At 43.4% G+C, this 24,122-nt stretch overlaps 1 protein-coding gene across 13 annotated transcripts in view; it reads left to right on the top strand.

Moving 5' to 3' along the window:
- Nucleotides 1-24,122, top strand: part of LARP4B (La ribonucleoprotein 4B) — a 125,646-nt gene that overhangs the window by 54,822 nt on the left and 46,702 nt on the right. For 10 of the 13 annotated variants that reach the window (XM_045399467.3, XM_045399465.3, XM_074000882.1 and 7 more), the window contains 2 exons: nt 14,828-14,975; nt 15,219-15,359. In XM_045399467.3, the coding sequence (XP_045255402.2) occupies nt 14,828-14,975; nt 15,219-15,359 (289 nt within the window). Of the gene's footprint in view, nt 1-5,593; nt 9,115-14,827; nt 14,976-15,218; nt 15,360-24,122 lie in introns of those variants that run through there. The other 3 variants (XM_065520213.2, XM_065520212.2, XM_074000879.1) reach the window with 1 other exon arrangement.

The following is a 24,122-nucleotide window of genomic DNA, read 5'->3' as shown; positions in this document are numbered from 1 at the left end:
GTGGGAGTGTGACAGATGTAATAGTAGTCTTTCAAGGCGCTGGGATCAGTAAAAACATCTCTCGACTTAGAACATTTTGTAATTTCTTTTTAAAAAAATTAGTAATTTTACTGCTTAGTATTTGCATCATTTAGAATATGAAAAATAGTTTTTTTGCAAACTCTTTTTCATTTTGGGATTCAGTTTAATTGCTATTAAGGCATTTTGTTCAATAGTAGATTTATAAATCAACTTTGTGTGGCAGTACCATGCAAACAGTTGTACTGAGAGAATAGTCAAATCCCTGGGAGGAAGCGGCAGATGTGTCGGAGTCTGCTGCCTGGCAGCTGGCTGCCTTCATAGGCCCTGGTGTCCTTACATATGTATGGGAATACAACACACACAGCTATGTGCACAGATCATAAAAGTACAACTCAGTGTATTTCTGCAAAATAAACACATGTAGGTAATCCACTGCCAAGATCCTGAAACAGCCCTGTGAGTTTTGGCAGCAATTTGAAGACGTGTCGTGATTATAGAAATTGCGAAAATAGGAGAAATGTGTATCTTCAAATTAGGGAACTTGTGTGTATGAGATACTTGAATCACGCAGTGGTGTCAAAGTTTCTGAGATGGTCAGGCTGCTTCAGTCTTTGTTTGGACTTCTCATCTCATGAAGCCCGTGCTTCTCACCTGGGCAGCTGTAGTCACTCCTCACTGGTGTCCCCAACCCACCCTTCCTTTCTAACACAGTGGCCAGAGGATCCCTTCGAGAAGGCCAAGTCAGAACCTGCCACTCCTGTGCTCAGCATCACAGTCAGCCTGAGTCCTGGCAGGGCCCTTCACAATCTGGCACCTGTCCTTTCTGACTCTGCTGGCCACTGGCTCTCCCCTGGCACACTGCTCCAGCCCCAGTGGGCTCTTGACCCTTGACCATTCCAGCATCACCTTACCGCAGGGCTCTCTGCCTCAGCTGGTCCTGGCATGTCCCTTTGCCAGAAGTGTTTGAGGCTTGTTCTCTTACCTTTCTCAGTCTCAGCCTCACCTTCTCAGCGAGTCCTATCTATCCACATCCATCTCCTCACTTCTGACTTGCCTCAGACCCTTTACGTGTAGCAGTTAGTACCTTCTAACAATGTTAGGTATTTGTTAGATTTAATGTTTGTCTCCCTGGACTAGAATGCAAGCTCCATCAAAGCTGGGGTCTGGTTTTGTTCATTGATGTATCCCAGTGTCTTCCTGACAGGTAGGTGCTCCATGAATGTCTCCAGTATAAAAGAATGTATCACATACGGTGGTAATCACTGCAGATTGTCATGGCTCTTACTGTGTACTCTGCTAACACTTCAGTTTACTCATTAATTCCTGTTAGCCCTACACCTGTCTTACCCCTAGTTACTGTTTTCCTCATTTTACAAATGAGGAAACTGAGGCACAAAGCCGTTTAAGTAATTTATCTCCAAGATTACTGAACTAAAAAGTGGTAGAACCAGGATTTGGACCCAGGCAATCTGGCTTCGGAGTCTAAACTCAAGAGGAAATACTTTGTATTTGGCACTGTTATTTCGTTTAAAAAGATAAACAAGAAGGAAATAATTTAAAACACCCAGCTGTTTCAGCCATCTGAAAGGCTTTTCAGAATTGTTTGTTTAGTTTAGTTTAGTTTGTTTTTTAGAGACAGGGTCTTGCTCTGTCACCCAGGCTGGAGTGCAGTGGAACAGTAATAGCTCACTGCAGCCTCGAACTTCCGGGCTCAAGTGATCCTCCTGCCTCAGCCTCCCAAGTAGCTGGGACTACAGACACGCGCCCTCACACCCAGCTAACTTTTAGTTTTTATTTGTAGAGATAGGGTCTTGCTGTATTGGTGAGGCTACTTCAGATATCTTTAAGACTGTCCCCCCATCACAGGCCCATCACATTTGCCCTCTAGGAGGGCCGAAGTGTCTTGGTAGATGAGCACTGGGGGCCCTCCACAGGCTTGCTGCCCAGAGCTGCCTTGGATCTCTGCTCCCCAGAGCTGCCTTGGATCTCTGCTCCCCACATCCGGTGCCTTGCTCCTCAGTTACCCCACCTGTGGCTCGAGTGGGCCCAGTGGTGGCTTGAGCTGCAGCTCCAGAAGGTACAAGTCATAAACCTTGGTGGCATCCATGGTGCTGATTTTCAGGCAAGAAGAATGCTATAGAGCTGTGGGGCAGCCTCCACCTGGATTTCACAGGATGCTGTGGACAGCCTGGGGCCAGGCAGGGACTCATCACAGCAGCAGAGCCTGTACTCAGGCAATGACAAGCAGAAATTCGGAGTTGAACCTGCTGCAGAGAAGCCCCACCAAGGGCATTGCCTAGTAAGAGTCGTGGGAGTGGCCTGAGAGCCTTGAACTGTGGAGCTGCCAGCTTACAGCATCAGCCTGGGAGAGCTGTGGGCAGGAGACTCCAACCCCTGACAGCTGCTGGGTGGACTGAGCCCAGCAAAGCCATTGGGTGGGGCTGCCTGAGGCCCTGGGGACTCAACCCTGTTCCACGGTGCCCAGAGGGTTAGGACCTGGAGTCAAAGGAGGTGATTCTCCAGAGAGGCTTGATAGTTAATATTGTCTGCCTTGTTGGGTCTTGAACTTACCTGGGACCTCTTGCTGCTTCTTGCCTATTTCTCCCTTTTGGAAAGGGATTTTTTTGGTCTTTTTTCTTTTTTCTGAGATGGAGTTTTGCTCTTGTTGCCTAGGCCGGAGTGCAATGGCATGATATCTGCTCACTGCAACCCCTGCCCCGCTGGGTTCAAACGATTCTCCTGCCTCAACCTCTTGAGTAGCTGGGATTACAGGCATGCACCACCACACCTGGCAAATTTTTTGTATTTTTAGTAGAGACTGGGTTTCTCCATGTTGGTCAGGCTGGTCTCGAACTTTTGACCTCAGGTGATCTGCCCGCCTTGGCCTCCCTAAGTGCTGGGATAATCTCTGTTCATTATAAATTGCCCCATCTCAGGTATTCTGTTAGAGCAGCACAGAATGGTTTCACAAAGGACTTTAAGGCTTGAAAAGTGCGGGGAGGAGACTGGAGAAAGAAACGGTGAGGCAGCGTGCTGGCGTTCGTTGGTATGAGATGGAAGAGGTTGGGGGAATGGTATCTTAGAAGCCGAGATCATAGAGGTAGGCTGGGGCCAGATTATGGGGGACTTTGAAGTGGGACTTTGGGATTCTATTCCAACTACTTAAAGTCTGTGTAACAGCTCTTTGAAATAGATGTCGTTTTTGGCTCCATTTTACAAATGAGAAAACTGAGACAAAGAGGTTAAATAATTTGCCAGAAATGACACATGTAAAAATGGAGCTGAGACTCAAACCCAGTCAGGTGATCTCGTGACCTTGTCTGCTTTACTGTGCCCTTTCATTCTACAGCTGGTATGAACCGTTTGTATCTTTAGAGCAGAATGTTTTTTTCCATTTAGATATTTCATTCTCTTTGAGTAGCGTAACAGTATGGTCAATGTATGATCTGAGTTTTGTTTTGTCATTCGAAGCTGCCACTAAAGCTTTTGGTGCCTCATTTCCCTTATCTGTACAGTGGATTGGTAGTATCTACCTTGGGGGGTCGTTAAGAGTGCAAATTAAGATGTGTGACAAAATGGATGCATAGATGTAATTAATATTTTGTGGCACATGGTGCTATGTAAAGTGTTTACTACCATTATCATCATAATCATTATTATGATGATGATTTCAGTACTTGAATTTTAGTGTATTCAGAATTGCTCCTGTTACCTTCATGTTTAAGTATAATTCCTAAACTTTTTATCATAAAATGTTAACATTAAAAAATTAATGGGACACCAGTCATAACTCACAGGTTAAATAAACAACAACATCTCTCTTGCAGAGGAATTAAAATAATTATTTTGTTTTTCACATAGCATGTCAGAACCATGATAAGAAAAATAATTACTTATACTAAAAGCAAAACATTGCAGATGTCAACATAAGATAAGACAAGACCCATTATGTGAGTCCACCGTTAGGGGCCGGACCACGTAGTGCAGGAGCAACTTGTTTAGTTGTGGACAGCGCCTGTTTCTCACCAGATGGCAGGCTGGGCATTCCTGCGTCAAGTGCTTTCAAGAGACTTTCTAGTTCTGGCACCAGAGCTTGTAGGTCTCTTTTCCCTTTTTTTCCTTTTCTTTCCTTTTTCTTAATTGGAGTGCTCAGACATCTGCAGAAGTGGAGAGAATAATATCATGAACCGAATGCAGCATCATGAACTTGAACAATTACCCATCCCCACATTCCACTGCTGTGTTGTTTTGTTTTTTTGAGGTGGAGTTTCGTTCTTGTCACCCAGGCTGGAGTGCAGTGGCGCGATCTCGGCTCATTGCAACCTCTGCCTCCAGGGTTCAAGTGATTCTCCTGCCTCAGCCTTCCGAGTAGCTGGAACTACAGGCACGCACTCCCACGCTCGGCTAATTTTTTTTATTTTTAGTAGAGATGGGGTTTCACCATGTTGGCCAGGCTGGTCTTGAAACTCCTGACCTCTGGTAATCCACCCCCCTTGGCCTCCCAAAGTGCTGGGATTACAGTCATGAGCCATCACGTCCGGCCTGGACTGCTGTTTTTAAATCTATTCCTCCCCCTATGCACATGACTGTTTTAACTTTTATATATGTGTGTATATATTTACTGTATTTGCTAGGGTATTTTAAAGCAAGTTGTAGATAATGTATCGCCTTGCCCCAAATACTTCAGCATGCATCTCTAACATCATTCCATTTTCACACCTGACATAATTAGTAATAATTTTTTTTTTTTTTTTTTTTTTTTTTTTTTTTTTTGAGACGGAGTCTCGCTCTGTCGCCCAGGCTGGAGTGCAGTGGCGCAATCTCGGCTCACTACAAGCTCCGCCTCCCGGGTTCACGCCATTCTCCGGCCTCAGCCTCCCGAGTAGCTGGGACTACAGGCGCCCGCCACTGCGCCTGGCTAATTTTTTTTCTATTTTTAGTAGAGACGGGGTTTCACCATGGTCTCGATCTCCTGACCTGTATCCGCCCGCCTCGGCCTTCCAAAGTGCTGGGATTACAGGCGTGAGCCACCGCGCCCGGCCAGTAATAATTTCTTGATTCCTACAGACACTATTTTTTATTGCTATTTATTTTTTCCTCTCCTTTGATTTTTTTCACCTTTTTAAAATTGCTATTTATTTCAGACATCATTTCGTAAATTTAGAAAATTAAATACAACTGTAAGGAGCTATATATTTTACGGAGCAAAATTCTGATACAGTTTTCCTTTGGGGGAATTTATGAACTATTTTATTTAGTTAACACCATCCCATGAAATATAATTTGGGAAATACTGGAACACTGTAGAAAAACCAGAAGCCTGAAATCTTTCTGGCTGGGATAACATTTAAAGTTATGTTTTGTTGAGTTTATGAGAATAAGAAAAAACACAATGCAGCGTTCTTGCTGCTGTTCTGAGCTTTTGGATCCTGGTCCTGTTTGGAATTGGGCACATGGAATATGCTGGCTGTCAATCGGGCTCTGTTGTCATTAGGATTGGGGTTTGAGTGGCAGGAACATGTGACCGCTGTGCAAGGGGTTATTTTTGTTCTCTGGGTGTTGGCTTCTCCTCAGAAATTATAGCAAGTTAGTGTTAGCGTGAGGTGCGTCTGTGGAGGCTCGGGATCGGCACGCGTGTCGTATGCTTGTGAGCTCTCAAACATGGGCTGTTGCTTCAGCAAAGAACTAAGTAGTGACAATGACAGTGAAAAAACTGGCCTGTTACAAAAATCTGTGGAGGAGAAGGAACCAGAAAACAAGATAAGTAAAACTTTATCTTCATTATTTGATACCCCTGAAGGTGAGGAGGTTCACATTTTTGGCAGTGGAGCCAGCAGTGCAGCTGGCATTAGCGCGCGGACAAGGATTTTCTCAGGGTCTGGGCACAAACAGGGTCATAGACCCAAGCAGTTATTGAACCCTCTTTCCTCTTTTATATATACATTCTTAACAAGGTATGATAACTTGGATGAGAGTGACAAGAATTTAGATATTGTTGTTAATGAGCAGAATTCTGAGGGGGTCTGTGATCTACCGTGTGTGGGTAACGGCAGCCGACAAGGTTGTTATGAAGATGAGGAGCCTTTCTCATGTGTGCCCCTGCCTTCTGACCGAGGCCTGCAGGAGGAAACCTATGTGAGTGGCCATCTGCACTGTTATCCAGCTACTTGTAAAAACTCTTTAGTAGAGAAAGAAATGGTGGTCAGCGTTCACCTCAGTAGCGGTGATGAGCGTAAGTCTTTTGACCCATCCGATCGGGAGAAGAAAGATGGAAACTCTGTTGGTATTGATCATCAGCAATGTCAGGATTCAAGAGAGTGCGAGTTTCACAGCATTTGTGTTGCCGACTCTGCCTGCCCAAGCGTAGCAGAGGAGCTGGGCACCTGGGCAGACAGAGTAGCTACAAGACTAGAGTGTTGCTCTGCTGTGCCTTCAGCGCTGCATGCCGTGTCAGGGGCCAGCGAGCCAGAGCCACGGCAGGAAGGACTCTCACCTTGGGACACGCTGGGTCCAGGTGAAAGGACAAGGGAATGCAGTGGGAAAACCAATCCTTGCCCTGAGCCTGTGGCGTTCAGCCATGCACCTTGTGAAGCAAACGCTGGTAACACGCAGGTGGAGGCTTTACAGGCCGAAGCTTGCACTGAATTCCCTAAAAATTATGCAGAAAGTAGTGCACTACATAATATTGACTTACTCCCTGAATTAAATAACAACATGGACAGTGACTCACTAAGACACGCGTGTGTCCTTCTGGAAGAAAGTGAGAGCCATAACTCAGGAGTAGGTAGTGAGATGGATCATCCACCTGGTAGCTTCCTTCCTGACACCACACATCCACCTGATAGCTTTGTTACTGACACCGCACACCCACCTGGTAGCTTTCTGCCTGACACCGCAGACCCACCTGGTAGCTTCCTTCCTGACACTGCACATCCACCTGGTAGCTTCCTTACTGACACCGCACATCCACCTGGTAGCTTCCATACTGACACCGCACACCCACCTGGTAGCTTCCGTACTGACACCGCACGTCCACCTGGTAGCTTCTGTACTGACACCGCACGTCCACCTGGTAGCTTCCATACTGACACTGCACATCTACCTGGTAGCTTCTGTACTGATACTGCACATCCACCTGGTGGTTTCTGTACTGACACTGCATATGTTGCAGGGTGTAATGACCTGGAGGTGGTAACAGTTATTGCCGACCAGAGTTTACATTCTAAAAAGGAGAGAGAAAATCACTCTATCACACCACTAAGCGACAATGATGATTTCCACTTGGATGTTAGCAAATCAGATAGTATCCTTCCTGTTGGTCTAGATAGAATTGATTTAAGTCCCAAGAGGCCTATCACTGCAGTGAGATTTGGAAGTGGGTGTCTCTCAGGTCATGCTAATTCAAGAGAAGCAGCCCCAAGCCAGCTCGATGACTGCTGGGAGCTGGAACCTGTTCCCGGGCTAGTCAGGAAGGTGCAGCGCAGAGGGGACTGCAGCCTGGAGGCCAGAAGTTCTCTGCTGCCAGACAGAGGAGAGGTGTCTCTGCAATCTGAAAATAGTTCCTTTTACCAAGAAGAGGACAGAATTGGCGTTTTGAAGGCTGAGGGTCATGGTGTAAGGGCTTTTGAATCGAAATCTTGGTGTCACGTAGATGAGGCTGCAACACAGACCTGTGACCAAACTTGTATGAAGCGTTTGGTGGACACGGAGGGGATGGCGCAGAGGACAGACGGCCTAAAGCCTAGCATGGCACAAGGAGTGCCACCCAATGGCAAGTCTCCCAGTCACTCCAGATCTCTTCACAGTAACTGTATTTCCTCCATATTTGTTTTCACCTGCGCAGAGGAAGAAGAGAGGGAAACAAGCCCAGGTGACAAAACAGAGGGTGAAATATGTGTGAAGAGTTCATTCAATGTGTCACAAGACCAGCTGAGTGACCCTCAAAGGTTAGAAAGTGGTGAAAAAGAATCACTGCAAGCAAAGTATAGAGAGACAACTGAAGATGACATAGAGACTGTCAAGTCAGATTCTAAAACAACCTGTGAGGGGGAAACAGGCACACAAAGATATGAGGCAGTGCCACGTCAGGATATACTCTCCTGCGTTAGTTCTAGTACAGCGGAGAACGCTGATTTTGAAACTAATCAAATAGAAAAAAATTATGAAACACACCGAGTATACAACTGCAAATATAATGGTCTTAATGTTATACCACCATTAAGTCCGAGTTTTAATCCAGTTATACAGAAGTCAGAAATAGTAAAGAATTCTGTTAGTAGTGGTAAAAGCGCAAAATGGAAGGGAATTTACTGTGAATCAATTGAAGACGCTCCTGGTGTCTTTGGTCCTAATACATCAGGGTTGAGTAGACCAAAACTAACACGTAAAGAGGAGGAAGAGAGACTTTATTTGGAGAAAGATAGTATTGATCCCAAAATTATTGACCACCTGGGTCCATATGGGACAAATGAACGTGCACACCGTTTCAAAGAAGGAAACACCAAGTCCACTCTTAAACAGTCAACTTTAAATGGTGAAATGGGTTTTATGGGAAATGCTAAGGTGAGTTTTGAGAAAATAGAGTCACGTGACACTTCCAGTGGGCATTTCTTTTTGGTTGGTGTTGATCCTGCCCTAGTGGACAGATACACAGCTGCCCCCTGCAATGCGGCCCAGGGGATTCCCGCTGTCCCCGTGGACAACAAAGACACTGTCGTACCAAGTAGTGGCCACATTTCATCACTCACAGAAGGTATCCTAAATAGATCTGAACATCCCTCAAAAGTGAATTGGCAGAGTGTCCCAGAAGGAGTCTCCTGTTTTTTGAGTGAATTTTCTTATTACCCAATGGGAGGGTTAGGAAATCCAGCATTTTCTGAAAGACTGGCCAGTGGTTGTGGTGGGTATCAAGTGCGCTATCTCTGGACTAATACAGTCACAAAAGGTGCACTAGAAGGTGAAACAGTATTTAGTGAGGATCTACACCACAAGCCACAGGGCTTGGATATTGCTTCGTTTTCAGAAAACACTCCTCAGCTACCGGTGTCAGAGGACGGTGTTATTTGGGGATGGCATGATAGAGACGGACAGTTCGTAAGTATTTTTTCTCTGTTTTACTGTTGTGCTGCAGTAATCTAGGCTATACATTTTAATTTTTAAGTTACTTTTATTTATTTTTTGAGACAGAGTCTGACTCTGTCACCCAGGTCGAGTGGCGCGATCTCGGCTCACTACATCCTCCACCTCCCAAGTTCAAGTGATTGCCGGGTTCAAGTAATTTTCGTGACTCAACCTCCTGAGTAATTGGAATTACAGGCATGTGCTACTACGCCTGGCTAATTTTTGTATTTTTAAAGACGGGATTTCGCTATGTTGGCCAGGCTGGTTTTGAACTCCTGACCTCAGGAGATCCACCCGCCTCAGCCTCCCAAAGTGCTGACATTACAGGCATGAGCCACCAGGCCAGCCCATTTTAATTGTTTTTAACTTAAAATTAATAAAGATTTATTTTAAACAGTGGGTAGTTGTTTGAATGCTTATATATGGCTGTGAATTACTCTAACAATGATTTCCAAATTGGAGAATATGAATTCTTGTTTGGTGTACTTAAGCCAGAGTTTGTGTGCAAACTCTTGTTAGCACTAAAGCATGCCCTGCTAGTTGTCCTACACAGCTCTGTGTTGACTTTTTTCTGTCTGTGAATTTTGCCAGCTCTTCTGTCTTCCTGGCCGCAGTGCAGTCAGAGCCCTTTGAGGGCATCTTATCTCGTGGGCAGTGTAGTTGATTTAGTGAGCCTGTGAGCCCATTGAAGGTGTAAGTCACACTGCAAAAGACAAACTTATCTAAAAATCTGTGCTTCCTGATATCTTTGTATGTGTCTGAGGCAGGTAGAATTTGCTGCTTTTAACTGGCTATAAAATCTTGGTTCTGTCTTCTTGCAGTTACAATCATTGTGGAGTTCTTTCTTTTTCAGAACCCCAAGATGGGGCTGCCCCTCTGGTTTGGAAGAAGCTTAGCAAATGATTCTATGGGCAGCTAATTTGAACATCTTTCTAGAAATTCTGTAATAAATGGCAACATTCAACAACAGGAAATTAGTTTTGCTCACAAAACAGACATTTATTGAAGCAGTGTGATTGAAAGCACATACTCAGAGTAGCAAGATCTCATTATTCAGCCAGTGGTTTATTTGTGATTTTTGTGGGCAATGAAGCAAGAAAAAGTATTGATATTAAGGAGATAAAGATGGCTTAAATGTCAACACTTACTGTATGGAAATAAACAAGTAGAAATCCCCTTCTATAACATAAGGAATGATCCATCAACCTCTTTTACTTCCATGCCCACATTGGGAGTTTTTCTGGAGAGAGTTATGTTCAAATTCATTAGTTTTGCTCCTTAAATGGTTGTGGAGGCAAAACAGTATAAAACTACATCTTTAAGATAATCTGCAGTTAATCTTTTACAGAAGTGACGTAATTTTCAGTTGGTTACCAGTGTGACTGCCTCAGATGTCAACACAGAGCATAAATGATGCCTAAGTGAGAGGTGTGCTTCCAGTTTTAAATTAGCTTTTCCATTATGAGGTATTCCCAAACAGTATTCTAATATGAGGCATTACCACATTTAACGATGGTGCCTTGCCTTTCAGAACTTCAGTTTTCAAATGCTGTTACAGGTGTCTTTTTTTGTAGCAAATCTTAATATAACAATTGTTACTCCATTTCACAAATGAAGAACTGGAGGTAGAGCCTTGTATGGTTCCGGAGTCAGCAAATTGCCCTGAATTACTAAACTTTTTAGTGCATCTCTAGGAGCGTTTCTTTCCCCCATCTCTCACCTGCTTTCTATGCCTCATTGGCCAGTCCCCCTTCTCCAGTATTAGTCACTCTGGTTCCTACTCAGTAACTTGTCGGAGAGACTGTTGTGTCTCATGTCCATAGTATACAAACTTATTAGTTGATATGTTGTTTTTCAAAGTGGAGCCTAGTGTTTCTCACAGGGTGGGTGGGGTAGAAGGGTTTATTTAAGCATCTGAACTCAGGCATGTTCACTTTGGAATGTGGCTGTTAAGGTCCGCTTACCTGTGGTTTTAATAACCATTGCTTGGCCATACATTTTTAATGGAAAAAATAAGACTTATAGTCAAGCAGACGACACTGGAGTTTGTTTGTTTATTTATTTATTTAAAGGATGGAGTCTTGCTCTGTCGCCCAGGCTGGAGTGCAGGTGTGCCATCTCGGCTCACTGCAACCTCCGCCTCCTAAGTTCAAATGATTCTCCTGCCTCAACCTCCTGAGTAGCTGGGCTTACAGGTGTGTGCCACCACACCTAGCTAATTTTGTATTTTTAGTAGAGACGGGGTTTCACCATGTTGGCCAGCCTGGCCTTGAACTCCTGACCTCAAGTGATCTGCCCATCTTGGCCTCCCAACATGCTGGGATTACAGGCATGAGCCACCACACCCGGCCCGATGCTGGAGTTCTTGATAACCATTTCGAGTTCCATATGACAGCAAGAGAATAGCCATATTTTATAGAAATAGTAGGAGATTCAGATCTTTGTTTAATACAAACTATTTCTCTTGTAAATTATAAGTTAATGAACTCTTGGTGAATGTTGTATTTTGCTGAACACAATTGCTTAGAATCTAACTTTCTAATTAACCATCGTTTTTATGGGCAAGTTACTTAACCTTTCTCTGCTTTGGTTTTTTCATTTGTGAAATGGGTCCAGTTAATAACTGCCTCCAAGACTTGTTCTGATTCAGTACAAGGAAGTGCATAGAATGTGCTCAGCACACGGTAGATCCTTGAATGTCATTAAGCCTTAAAAGACGTCTTCATTCTTTCGCTCCTGGTCACATCTCTTCGGTCACAGGATCGACTGAACATTTCCTAACTGCGTGCACTTGGTTTGGACTTCTTCACTAAGAGGCGGTCACTGGGTAAGGGTAGAGTCCTAGTCATTTGTGGCGTAAAACCTTGCAGAAGTTGTCAGCTAGTGGAAAATGTAAATTTATGTTATTTATTAAACATTGATTCATTCCTCATTTATCTTGAGCACCTCCCTACTGAATTCGGGACTGTGCTAGCTATCAGCAGTACTACAGTGAACGGAATGCCCATGGTGACTGCCACCCTGGAATGGGAGGAGCATGAGGGCCATGGGGGCCCCAACAGCCATGCTGTCACTGCTTTCAAAGTGCTGTTGGTCTGTATTAATAAACTACAAAATATATTTTGGTACTGAAGGACAGTCAACTGCAAAAGGTGCTAATAATAGAGAAGGTTACTGTTAGTTAGTGTTGGGAATTTAAAGCACGTGTAGTATGTGCATGAGCTGAGGGGAGCCAGCTAAGTGGATGGAATGGAACCAAGGCCGGAAAACTGGATTGTGTGGTGGTGGTGGTGAAAAGAGACTGGGTCTAATTAGGAAAGGCGATGTATGGAAGTATTAGAGTAGGAAAGAGAATAGAGAAATGAATTGACAAAGACAACAGAACAGGCGGAAAGGTGTGAATGCTGCCAGAGCCAGTGTTGTGGGTGACCTGTGGCTGTCTCCTGCCCCCTCATGTAGCTCCATGAGCTCTTGTCTGTTTCCTTCACCATCACACCTGCCAGCTCAGCGCTGTGCCTGGCACAAGCATGCTGGTGAACATGTCGGAGGCACTTGTTGGACAGATGGGTTAATGAGAGAGAAGAGTGCAAGTAACACTGCAGAAGCAGAGGCCAAAAATGAAATTTAGATGTAATGCAAGAGGGAAAATTGAAGAATTGGTGTTTCTTGATTATAATATTCTTGAAGGAACCCAATTATTTGCCCTATCACCAGTACTTAAAAAAAAAGGAAAAAGAATTCCAGATAGGTCCTCATTGAAGCATTTGGTTTTATGGGCATGATGCTCATTGGTGGTCCAGTGACTGGAGGAGCAGGAACGAACAAAGTGTATACCATAAGTTTAACCACATCAGCCGCCTTCTCTCAGTTTCAGAAATAGTTTTATGTTTTTTCCTACCAGCCTCATGACCTGAGCCAATGTGGATTTATTCTGTCTTTTAAAAACTGTTAATGCACCCATTGTTTTCTTGACGGCCCATGGTGGTGCTTCCCAGCCCTTCTCCTGTGTTCTGGGCCATAGAAACTGGTGTGTCTATGCTTCATGCTGGGGTAGTGCAGTGTAACTGCTCCCAGCTTGCAGCCTGGGTCCAAGGGGCACCGGGTACCAGGGACCTGTCCCTTCCTCCAAAAACTTTGACTTCCTGCACTGTGGTGTGAAGGTGTGTGGTACATTTGAAAAGGCAAATAATGTGTAAGTTTGTTGAAGGATTGTGTGTTTGGACATTTGACTTTTCTTTAGACTTCAGGGGAGTGCTTCAAGGTGTGTAAGCGTAAGAAAGGCTTGTATCAGAAAAAGCAGGGAGTAGGGAGTATCCACATGGTGGGGGACTGTTGTGGGTTTATACTCTATGTCAAGAAGGACCACCAGTCCCCGGTCTCTTGGCAGGATGTTCTGGACAGACGGATGGGAAGAGCAAAAGTGCCAGTGTGCCTAGAGACAGCAAGGAGGTCAGTGTGCTTGGAAGTGGACAAGGCCAGGGAGCAGTGAGCACAGGAGGGCTCTGTGACTGCAGTGGGAACTTCGTCTTTTACTCCAAATGAGCCAAGCTGATGCAGGAGGGTTTTGAGTAGAGGACTGCCCTGTCGGACTAATTGGGCATGCGTGACTGTCATGATGACCGATGAGCTTGGTATGTGCCAGGCATCATGTTGATGGCGGGAGTTGTTCTGTCTTCCAGGTGAGGTTTAGCCCATGTTCACAGCTGTCCATGGCAGCTTTGGCCTCAGCCCCAGTGATCTGAGAGCCCATTGTCCGGAACACTGGACTAGCAGCCTCGTGGTCACCTGTGGATTTTCTATCAAGGTGATACTGAAGCTGTATTGGGAATGGGAACAGGTAGTTCTGTGAAAAATGTGAGATATTTTATCTTCTTCCTCAAAGGATGCCTGAGCTTTCTTATCCTACAGTATCCCTGACAGACCTATTAGAACACCTTTGTTCTTAGGAGCAATTTTCATTTTCTATACCTTTTGTTTATGTGACTTTTTGAAGCTTTCTTTCTTTTTTTTGTTTTAGAGATGGAGTTCTGCTCTGTCGCCCAGGTTGGAGTGCAATGGTGCGATCTCAGCTCCCTATAACCCCTGCCTCCTGAGTTCAAGTGATTCTCTTGCCTCAGCCTCTCAAGTAGCTGGGATTACAGGCGCGCGCCACCACCGCTGGCTAATTTTGTATTTTTAGTAGAGCCATGTTGCCCAGGCTGGTCATGAACTCCTGGCCTCAGATGATCCGCCCGCTTTGGCCCCCCAAAGTGCTGGGTTTACAGGCGTGAGCCACCATGCACTGCTGACTTTTTAAGCTTTCTGTGTAGAATTTTATTCATCTACATTGTATTCAAGTTTGTAAAACCCTGAATTTGATTTTATTAGGAGTCTAGGAAGTCACCAGCTATTCCTCAGGTACAGTTTGTGAAATACTGAATCTTTTGGTGGCAGGCCTGTCCTTCCCCATCTCTGCAAGCCTTGGTCTTGGGAGGAGGAACTTAAAACTTGGGGGGAATTTGATGGAATCCTGACTGCATATTCTTTTTTTTTAAATTTTGAACCTGATTTCATCCCAAAGGTGTGTGTAAATACATAGGCTGAGCCTTTGGAGCCTGTATCAGATGTCCCTTAACTCTGCATTAAGGAGTAAAATTGTATTTGGTTGACATTTGGATACAAATGTCTATCTCCTATTTCTTCCTAGGTACCAGCAACTAAGGTTTCAGAGCTGAACCCTAATGCAGAAGTGTGGGGGGCTCCTGTGTTACATCTGGAAGCAAGCAGTGCTGCTGACGGTGTGAGTGCCGCATGGGAGGAGGCGGCTGGCCACCACGCAGACCGTGGCCCACAGGGTAAGTTGAGCATGGCTGTGGTGTGCAGCCCCCGGCTTTCAGGCCTGTGCTTTTGTTGCCATTTTAATCTGTCTTTAAGATGTTGTTGTTCATTCACAACTGTGTCATGGTATGTGGCAGTGCTTGGGAGTCCAGAGGTCTTTTACAATTCAGTTAAAGAAGTTGAGTAACTGCAAGTGTAAGCTTTGTTCTAAGAGAAAGTTATGCTTCTAACCCTGCCTTGGGGTAAACTCCTAACTGTAGGATCGGATGCCAGTGGTGATGGTGACCAGAGCCATGAGAATGCAGCATTGCCAGACCCGCAGGAGTCGGACCCAGCAGACATGAACGCGCTCGCTCTGGGTCCCTCGGAATATGACTCTCTGCCTGAAAATAGCGAGACAGGTAAACATATCTTATGGGTTCATTTTCCCAGGGATTATGGTCTGCTTTATGTATTTTTTTTATTTAGCATATTAACAGTCTCTGAACAATGTGTCTTTCTTTGCCTCCTTTTAATTCTACTTTAAACTCACTCTTATGTGGATGCAGAGAAGATGAGAGTCCTTGTTTAGGGAGGGTGCCATGGAGCATGTAAGGTCTCAAAAGATGAAACCTGGGCTGGGCATGGTGGCTCACGCCTGTCATCCCAGCACTTTGGGAGGCTGAGGCGGCCGGATCACTAAAAAATTTTTTTAGTAGAGATGGGGTTTCACCATGTTAGCCAGGATGGTCTCGATCTGACTTCACGATCCACCCGCCTCGGCCTCCCATGTTTTCATTTTTATTACCACAATTGTTCTTAACCAGTCCCTGTCCCCTCCCCCACCCCACTTGCCATGGACATTTCGTTATCGCAGTGACCAGGGAATGTACTGGGCAGGGCCAGAGAGGCCAGACCTCAATGCTGTAAGGCACAGCCATGCAGAATGATTTCGTTGGCTTAAGACTGTCAAAATCAGAAACTGTCACTTAAGAGGGAAAATGAGTATGTAGATGTTCTGTGACAGTTTTTTGTTTTGTTTTGTTTTTTTAAAAACTTCAGTGGAGCTTGTTGCTTTAAATAATAATTGGTAAAATGAATGAAGTATTTATAAAGGCACAAAAATTAAGCCATGTTTGTTTCTTGTAAATATAAAGTTGCCATCTTGAATTTGCTTAAAGTGAATTTCCTGTCTATATGAGCAGTTTTCTAAATCTGAGGAAGTGCCGGTATTCAGCAATTAATTTGATTATATCCCCCTTGTTAATTTACCAATAACTGGTTAGTGACTTGGGAATGGCAGAACATTGGGATAAATTGGAGTCATGTTAGAGTCCATTGAATTTAAGATGGCAAAGGAAAGGAATCCTCATCATTAAAACAGATTTTTACAGAAGATAAAAGGGCATTATACATTGAAGGAGTGAGAATCCTAATGGCAGGAAGTAAAAGGGGTTCAAAATAAACAATTTAAGTTTCAGACTAAATTGAAATGACCTCATCTTGAACTGGGGTCAGAATTTATACAGAAAATGGAAGATAGATAGGAGGTAGATAGATGTGAAGATTTGTCTTGAGTATGGAAGATGGGTAATGTTATCAACAGTGAAATAACATGTGAAAATCTGCCTGAAGATGGCAGATAAATAATGTTACCAAAAGTGAAATAACATGTTAAAATCTGTCTGAAGATAGGAGATAGGGAACATTATCAAAAGTGAAATAACAGCACGTTAAAGTATATTCTGGAAAGTTTAATTTCAAAAGAAGGTGATTCTTTTTAAAGGGGGTATTTAAAACTATTTTCAAAAGAAGAAAAAGAATACCTTCTGCTCTGTCTTCCTCCTTCATCTCCCTCCCACAACTCCTTCCCTCACTCCTATAAAGCATTAGTGAGGCATAACCGATGTACAATAAACATCATATAGTTCAGGTATACCCCAGATTTTCCATAGCTTAAGGAGAATTGAGGAAATAATACATTACTGATTTGTTACCTCTTTCATTCCTCTTTGCTTTGTCCACCCAGTTTGATAAGTTGTTCTGTACCTGTAAAATCCTTATCACAGTCAAGGTCATGAACATCCCAATCACCAGGAAGAGCTTCCTGTGCCCTCTCCTTTCTCCAGGGAACCAGTGGTCTGTTTTCTATCACTGTATGTCAGTTTGCATTTTGTAGATTTTTTTCTCTTTTAAAAAAAAAAAAAAAATTGAACTCCTGGGCTCCAGAGATCCTCCAGCGTCAGCCCCACAAGTTGCTGGACAACAGACATGTGATAGAATTTGACAGTGTGTACTGGTTTTGTCTGACTTAAGTTACTATTTTTGAGATTGATTCATGTTGTAACATGAATTAATCATTTATTTTTATTGCTGAGAAGTATTCACGATATGGATATATCACAGTTTGTTTTTCCGCTCCCCTATTCATGGATTTGGGGATTGTTTTCAAAATGTGGCTTTACCAATAAATAAAGTATTTATAAAAGTGAACATTTGTCAGCAAGATTTCATATAAACTTATGTTTTCATTTCTCTTGGGTAAAATACCTTGGAATGGAGTAGCTGGATCATCTTGTAGGCATGTTTATCCTTTTAAGAAATGGTAAAGCAGTTTTCCAAAGTGGTGGTACCATTTTCTATTCTCAACCAGTAGTAGATTAAAGCACCACATCCTTATGACCCTTATGCCCCTTATATTTCCCTAAGGACTAGTATCAAAACATCTTTTTTAAAAAAGACTATTTTTTTAGAGCACTTTTCAGGTTCACAGCAAATTTGAGTGGAAGGCATAGAGATCTCCCATATGCTCCCCTCCCCCCACCCCCACCCGTGCATGGCCTCCTCCACTGTCCACATTCCCTCACCAGAGGGTGCCTGTGTTATCACTGATCCTCTACTGGCACATCACTCCCCCACCCCCACCCGTGCGTGGCCTCCTCCGCTGTCCACAATCCCTCACTAGAGGGCGCCTGTGTTATCACTGATGATCCTGTATTGACACATCACCATCACCTGCAGTCTACAGTTTACATGAGGGCTCACTCTTGGTGGTGTATGTTCTGTGGGTTTGGAGAAATGTATAATGACATGTACCCTCCATTGTAGCATCATAGAGAGTAGTTTCCCTGCCCTAAAAGTCATACTGTGTTTTGCCTACTCACCCCTCCCTACCTCAACCCCTGGCAACCATTGGTTTTTTCACTGTCTCCATAGTTTTACCTTTTTCAGAATGTCATAGGGTTGGAATCCTGCAGGATGTCGCCTTCTCAGATTGGTTTCTTTCATTTAGTAACATACATTTAAGCTTCCTCCACGTCTTTATGGCTTGGTAACTTATTTCTTTTTAATTTTGTTTTAGGTCAGATTTTTGCTCTTTAATTTTAAAGAGAATGTTTAAGGCTAACCATGGCACTGCTGGGTCTTTCTAGAAATGGGCTTGTGTTTCCTAGTGGTTAGTGATGCCAAGCACCCTTTTTGTTCTTGATGTTTTTATCAGTTGTTTAGGATGAGATTTCTAAAATCCTGTTTAAGATTTACAATTCTGATTTAAAGCGTCCATCTTTTGGCCATTGACATTTAGAATTTTCAGTGGTGTATTTATTCCAGTAGTGACTCAATCCAATAACCTCTTGATGGAAAGTCCAGGATAGATCCTGGAGAGGACATAGAAGAAGCAATTCCAAAGATATCCCCCGTAAAACATTCACGGTCAGGAATGGGCTCAATTAGCAAAGACTCTTGTTGAGACAAGCTAACCAGGCAGCAGGAGCTGAGATGACAAAAGCCCCTTACACACGGGACCTCTTATTAAGACAAACTCCCGAGCGCTTGACGTGTGCAGAACAAAAAGTCTTGGGTTCCTGTTTTCAGACCGGCCACCTGACCTGAACTGAAAGTCGTGTCTCCCCCGATGGTGGAGACCAGAGTGCTCCCACTCGGTCACAGTTCAAGTCTCAAGCACCTAAAACAAGACCCCAGAAAACTTTTGTTTCTGAGACCTTCATTTTGGGGTATTGTTTTCTGAGTCCCAACAGAGGTTTCTGTTGGTATGTCCTCATCCATGTCCAGTCTCCTAATAGCCCATCAAAGGCAGTCTACATTTGTTACAGTAGTTTTGATCTGTCACACTTCTTTTTTTTCCTTTGGGATTTCCATCTTTCTGCTTGCCTTGCCCACCTGTTCTTACCTGCTGTCTCCTTTATCCATTTGAGCCCTTAGCATCTTATCCTAGTTCTTTTAAATTCCCTGTCTCATAATTCTAACATCCCTGTCATGCCTGGTTCTAATGCTTGCTCTGTCTTGACATTGTGTTTTTGGCCTTTTGTATGCCTTGTAACTTTCTCGAGAACCAGCTGTGGTGTGCTGGGTGGAAGGCACTGTGGTGACTACACCTTCAGTGCTGTAGGGTGATGTGTGGGCAGGGGACGCCTTCCACAGGAGGCCTGGGAGTCTCAGTCTGTAGTGAGCCCGGGCCTGGACTGTGAAGCTCACAGGAGCTTCTCTTTTTTCCACCCCTCTTAGATGGGGCAGGATGGCTAGAGGAGGCAGGAGCTAGGTATTTCCCTTCCTCTAGGTATGTTCTGCTCTGACTAAACCCCAGCAAGTTGGACTCTGGTTAAACTGTCTTTCCTGAGGGCAGACCTTGTTAAGAAGAACAGAGTGCTCTGGTATTTTTCAAAATGGTTACTTTACTCCTACCCCTGCCAGAAGCACAAAGGGATTTTTCTCTCATATTCACTGTGAGGACCTGGTTGAGCTCCAGAAAGTATAACTCACAGAAGTGCAGGACCCCCTTACCCGCCAATGACTGGGACTCCCTGCAGTTTTTAACTCTCAGACTTGGTCACCCTGAGCATCCAGTAGTTCATCAGTTCCAGGGCAGTGTTTTCTGTCCTCGCCCTGGTTCCTGCAAAAGTTTCTGCTCCATACGTTGTGATCGCTTCTCTATTCATCTGTCCGATATGGCAGCAGTTGTTTGCCTTGTGACCTTACTTAGGATCTAAGAAGAGTTGTTAGTTGTTCTGTTTTTTTAGATTTTTTACTTGTCAGACCAGAGTGAACTTCCAGGCTCTCACTTGCAGCATTTTTTTTGTAACGCATATATCTTACTTGATGTTGTGTCCGTGTGTGCATTTTCTTACTGGGTTGTTTTATTATTCACTTTTGATAGTTATTTCTATGTTTTGGATATAAGTCCAGATATGCAATATACTTTGTTCTCCTAAGAGTATTTTTGAAAAACAGTTTAAAAATTTCTTATATAATCAAGTTTATCATTTTTTTCTTTTATGGTTCTTCCTATTGGTTTATATTCCTCCTATAAGTTTAATTGCTTTAGATTTTACATTTCTAGGTCCATTTTAGGTTAGTTTTTGTATAACGTATGAAATATGGATGAAAGTTATTTTCATTTTGTGTGTAGGAATCTGCGGCTGTTTGTCGAAAGGCCTCTCTCCACCAGCACTGCCTTTGCACCTTTGTCGGAAGTCATTTGCCCGTGTGGGTCTGGGTCTATTTTTGGACTGTCTTCTGTGCCATCGATGTGCTGGCGTGCTCTGACCCCAGTAGTGCACTGCTTGGCTTGTCGGCATAGCTTGCTTTATTGTGCTTCTCTTCATTGTGCTTTGCAGCTACCATGTTCTTTATAAATTGAAGATTTTTGGCAACCCTGCATCAAGCAAGTAATTGGCACCATTTTTCCAATAGCATGGTATTCACTTCATGTCTCTGTGTCACATTTTTGTAATTCTCACAGTATTTTAAGCGTTTTCATTATTATTAATGCTAATGGTGATCGGTAATCTTTGGTGTTTTGTACTACTGCCATTGTTTTGGTTTTGGGGCGCCAGGAGCCACGCCTTTTTTTTTTTTTTTTTTGAGACTCACTGTCTCCCAGGCTGGAGTGCAGTGGCGCGATCTCGGCTCACTGCAAGCTCTACCTCCCGGGTTCCCGCCATTCTCCTGCCTCAGCCTCCCGAGCAGCTGGGACCACAGGCGCCGCCACCACGCCCGGCTAATTTTTTGTATTTTTTTTTTTAGAGATGGGGTTTCACCATGTTAGCCAGGATGGTCTCGATATCCTGACCTCGTGATCCGCCCGTCTCGGCCTCCCAAAGTGCTGGGATTACAAGCTTGAACGGAGCCACGCCTTTTAAGATGGCAAACTTAATCTATGAATGATGTGCGTGTCCCGACTGCTCCACTAACTGGCTGTTCCCTTGTCTCTCTCTCTCTTTGCTTGGGCCTTCCTGTTCCCTGAGACATGACAGTATTGAAATTAGGCGGTTAATAACCCTACATTCCCTCCTCTGAGGGTTCCAGTGAAAGGAAGAGTTTTACTTACCTCAATTTTAATCAAAAACTAGAAATGATTAAGCTAGTGAGCAAGGCATGTCAAAGGCTGAGATAGGCGGAAAACTAGGTCTCTGGAGCCAAACAGTTAGCCAAGCTGTAAATGCAAAGGAAAAGTCATTGAAGGAAATTAAGTGCCCCTCCAGTGAACCCAGAAATGGTAAGAAAGCAAAACAGCCTTTTTGCTGAGGTGGAGAAACTTTGATCTGGATAGAAAAACCAGTCACAACATTCTCTTAAGCCAAAGCCTAATCCAGAGCAAGACCGTAACTCTTCAGTTCTGTGAAGGCTGAGAGGTGAGGAAGCTGCAGAAGAAAAGTTTGAAGCTCATAGAGGTTAGTTCATGAAGTTAAAGAAAAGAAGCAGTCTCCATAACATAAAAATGCAAGGTGAAACAGCAAGTTATCCGGAAGATCTGGGTAAGATAATTGATGAAGATGACTACAATAAACGACACATTTTCAATGGAGACAAAATAGCCTTATATTAGGAGGAGATGTCATCTAGGACTTTCATAGCTAAAGAGAAGAAGTTAATCCTGGTTTCAACATTAGAAACCGACTCTCTTGTTAGGGGCTAATGGAGCTGGTGACTTTAACTTGAGGCCAGTGCTCATTTACCGTTTACCATCCTGAAAATCCTAGGGCCCGTAAGAATTATGCTAGATTTGCTCTCCCTGTGTTCTGTAAGTGGAACAACAAAGCCTGGATGACAGGACATCTGTTTATATCATGGTTTACTGAATATTTTAAGCTTACTGTTCAGACCTACTGCTCAGGAAAAAAAAAAAAAAAAGGTATTTTTTAGATTTTAATTTCTCATTGAAAATGTACCTAGTCACCCAAGAGCTCTGACTGGTAGTTGTACAAGGAGACGAATGTTGATTTCATGCCTGCTAACACAACATCCGTTCTGTAGCCCATGGATCAAGGAGTCATTGTGATTTTCAAATTTTCTTATTTAAAAAATACATTTCATAAGGCTCTCGCTGCTATAGATCATGGTTCCTCTGATGGATTCTGGAAAGGATTCACCATTCTAGATGCTGTTAAGAACATTTGTGGTTCATGAGGGAAGGTCAAAATGTCAACATTAACCAGAAACATTGATTCCACCCCTCGTGGAGGACTTTGAGGGGTTCACAACTCCAGTGGAGAAAGTCACTGCAGATGTAGTAGAAATAGGAAGAGAATTGGAATCAGAAGTAGAGCTTGAAAATATGACTGAATTGCTGCAATCTCATGTATAGCTTGAATGTGTAAAACTTGTTTCTTATGGATGAGCAAAGAAAATGGTTTCTTGAGTTAGAATCTATTCCTGGTGAAGATGCTGTGAATATTGTTGAAATGACAGCAAAGGATTTAGAATATTCCATAAACCTAGTTGATAAAGCAGCAGCAGGGTTTGAGAAGAGTGACTCTAATTTTTAAAGAAGTCCCACTGTTGATAAAATGGTATCAAACAGCATTACACGCTGCAGAGAAATCTTTGGTGAAAGTGCTGTTTTCTTAAGAAACTGCCACAGCCACCCAAGTTTTCAGCAACCTCTATCCTGAACAGTCAGCCCTCATCATCAAGGCAGGACCAGCAGAAAAGATTATTATTTGCTGAAGGCTCAGATGATCGTTAACATTTTCCAACAATAGATTATTTTTATTGGGACATAATCTCGCTCCGTCATTTAGGCTGGAGTGCAGTGGCACGATCACAGCTCATGGCAGCCTCTGCCTCCGGGGTTCAAGTGATTCTTGCGCCTCAACCTCCCAAGTAGCTGGGACTACAGGCGTGTGCCACCATGCCCAGCTAATTTTTAAATTTTTATTAGAGATAGGGTTTTGCCATGTTAGCCAGGCTGGTCTTGAACTTCTGACCCCAAGTGTTCCACCCGCCTCAGCCTCCCAAAGTGCTGGAATTGCAGGCCGGAGCCAGCATGCCCAGCCATCATTAGAGTATTTTTAAATGAAGGTATTGTAGTTTTTTTTTTTTTTTTTTAAGGACATACTGCTATCTCACATTTAATATACAACAGTTTAGTGTACTCATAACTTTTATATTCACTGGGAAAACAGAATTTTGTGTGACTTGCTTGATTGCAGTGCTCTGGAACTGAACCCATGGTATCTCTGAGGTATGCCTGGACTGTAAATACTTTTTGAAATTAGGTAGTGATAGCCTCCCAACTTTATTTTTCAGAGTTACTTCTTAAATTCTAGTTCCTGTGCATTTCCATGCAAATTAGAATGAGGTTGTTAATATCTACAAAGTGCTGAGATTTCTGTTGGGGGTTCATTGAATCTCTAGATCAGCTGGAGAACGTTGACATCTGAACAATATCCATGAACAAGATATATCTCTTACTTGTTTAGATCTTCTTTAATTTCTCTGAGAAGTATTTTTTGGGTTTCAGTGTACTGGTCTTTTACATCTTTTATCCCGTTTATACGTATTTTTTATTTTTTGGTGCTATTGTAAGTGATTTTTAAAATTAGTATTTGCAGTTGTTGGTTACTAGTATATCAAAACATTAATTTTTATATACTGAGTCCAAACCCAGAAATTTTGTTATGCTCACTTACTAGTTTTAGGCACTTTTTTGTAGGTTACATTGGATTTTCTACATAGATGATTGGATTATTATAGAATAAAGACCGTTTTACTTTCTTTCCAATCTTGAGGCCTTTTATTTCTTTATCCTGCCCCGTTGTACTAGTAGGCCCTCCAATACAAAGGTGAACAGAAGTGGAAACAACGGACAAACATTTGGCTTGTCCCCGGTCTTGTGAGAGGCACTCAGTATTTCCCCATTAAGTGTAACGTTAGTGGAGGTTTTA

This window comes from Macaca fascicularis, chromosome 9 (genome assembly GCF_037993035.2).
Source record: "Macaca fascicularis isolate 582-1 chromosome 9, T2T-MFA8v1.1".
Lineage (NCBI taxonomy): Eukaryota > Metazoa > Chordata > Mammalia > Primates > Cercopithecidae > Macaca > Macaca fascicularis.
Note: the sequence above shows the minus strand (reverse complement) of the source record. Positions and strands in the feature narration are given on the sequence as shown.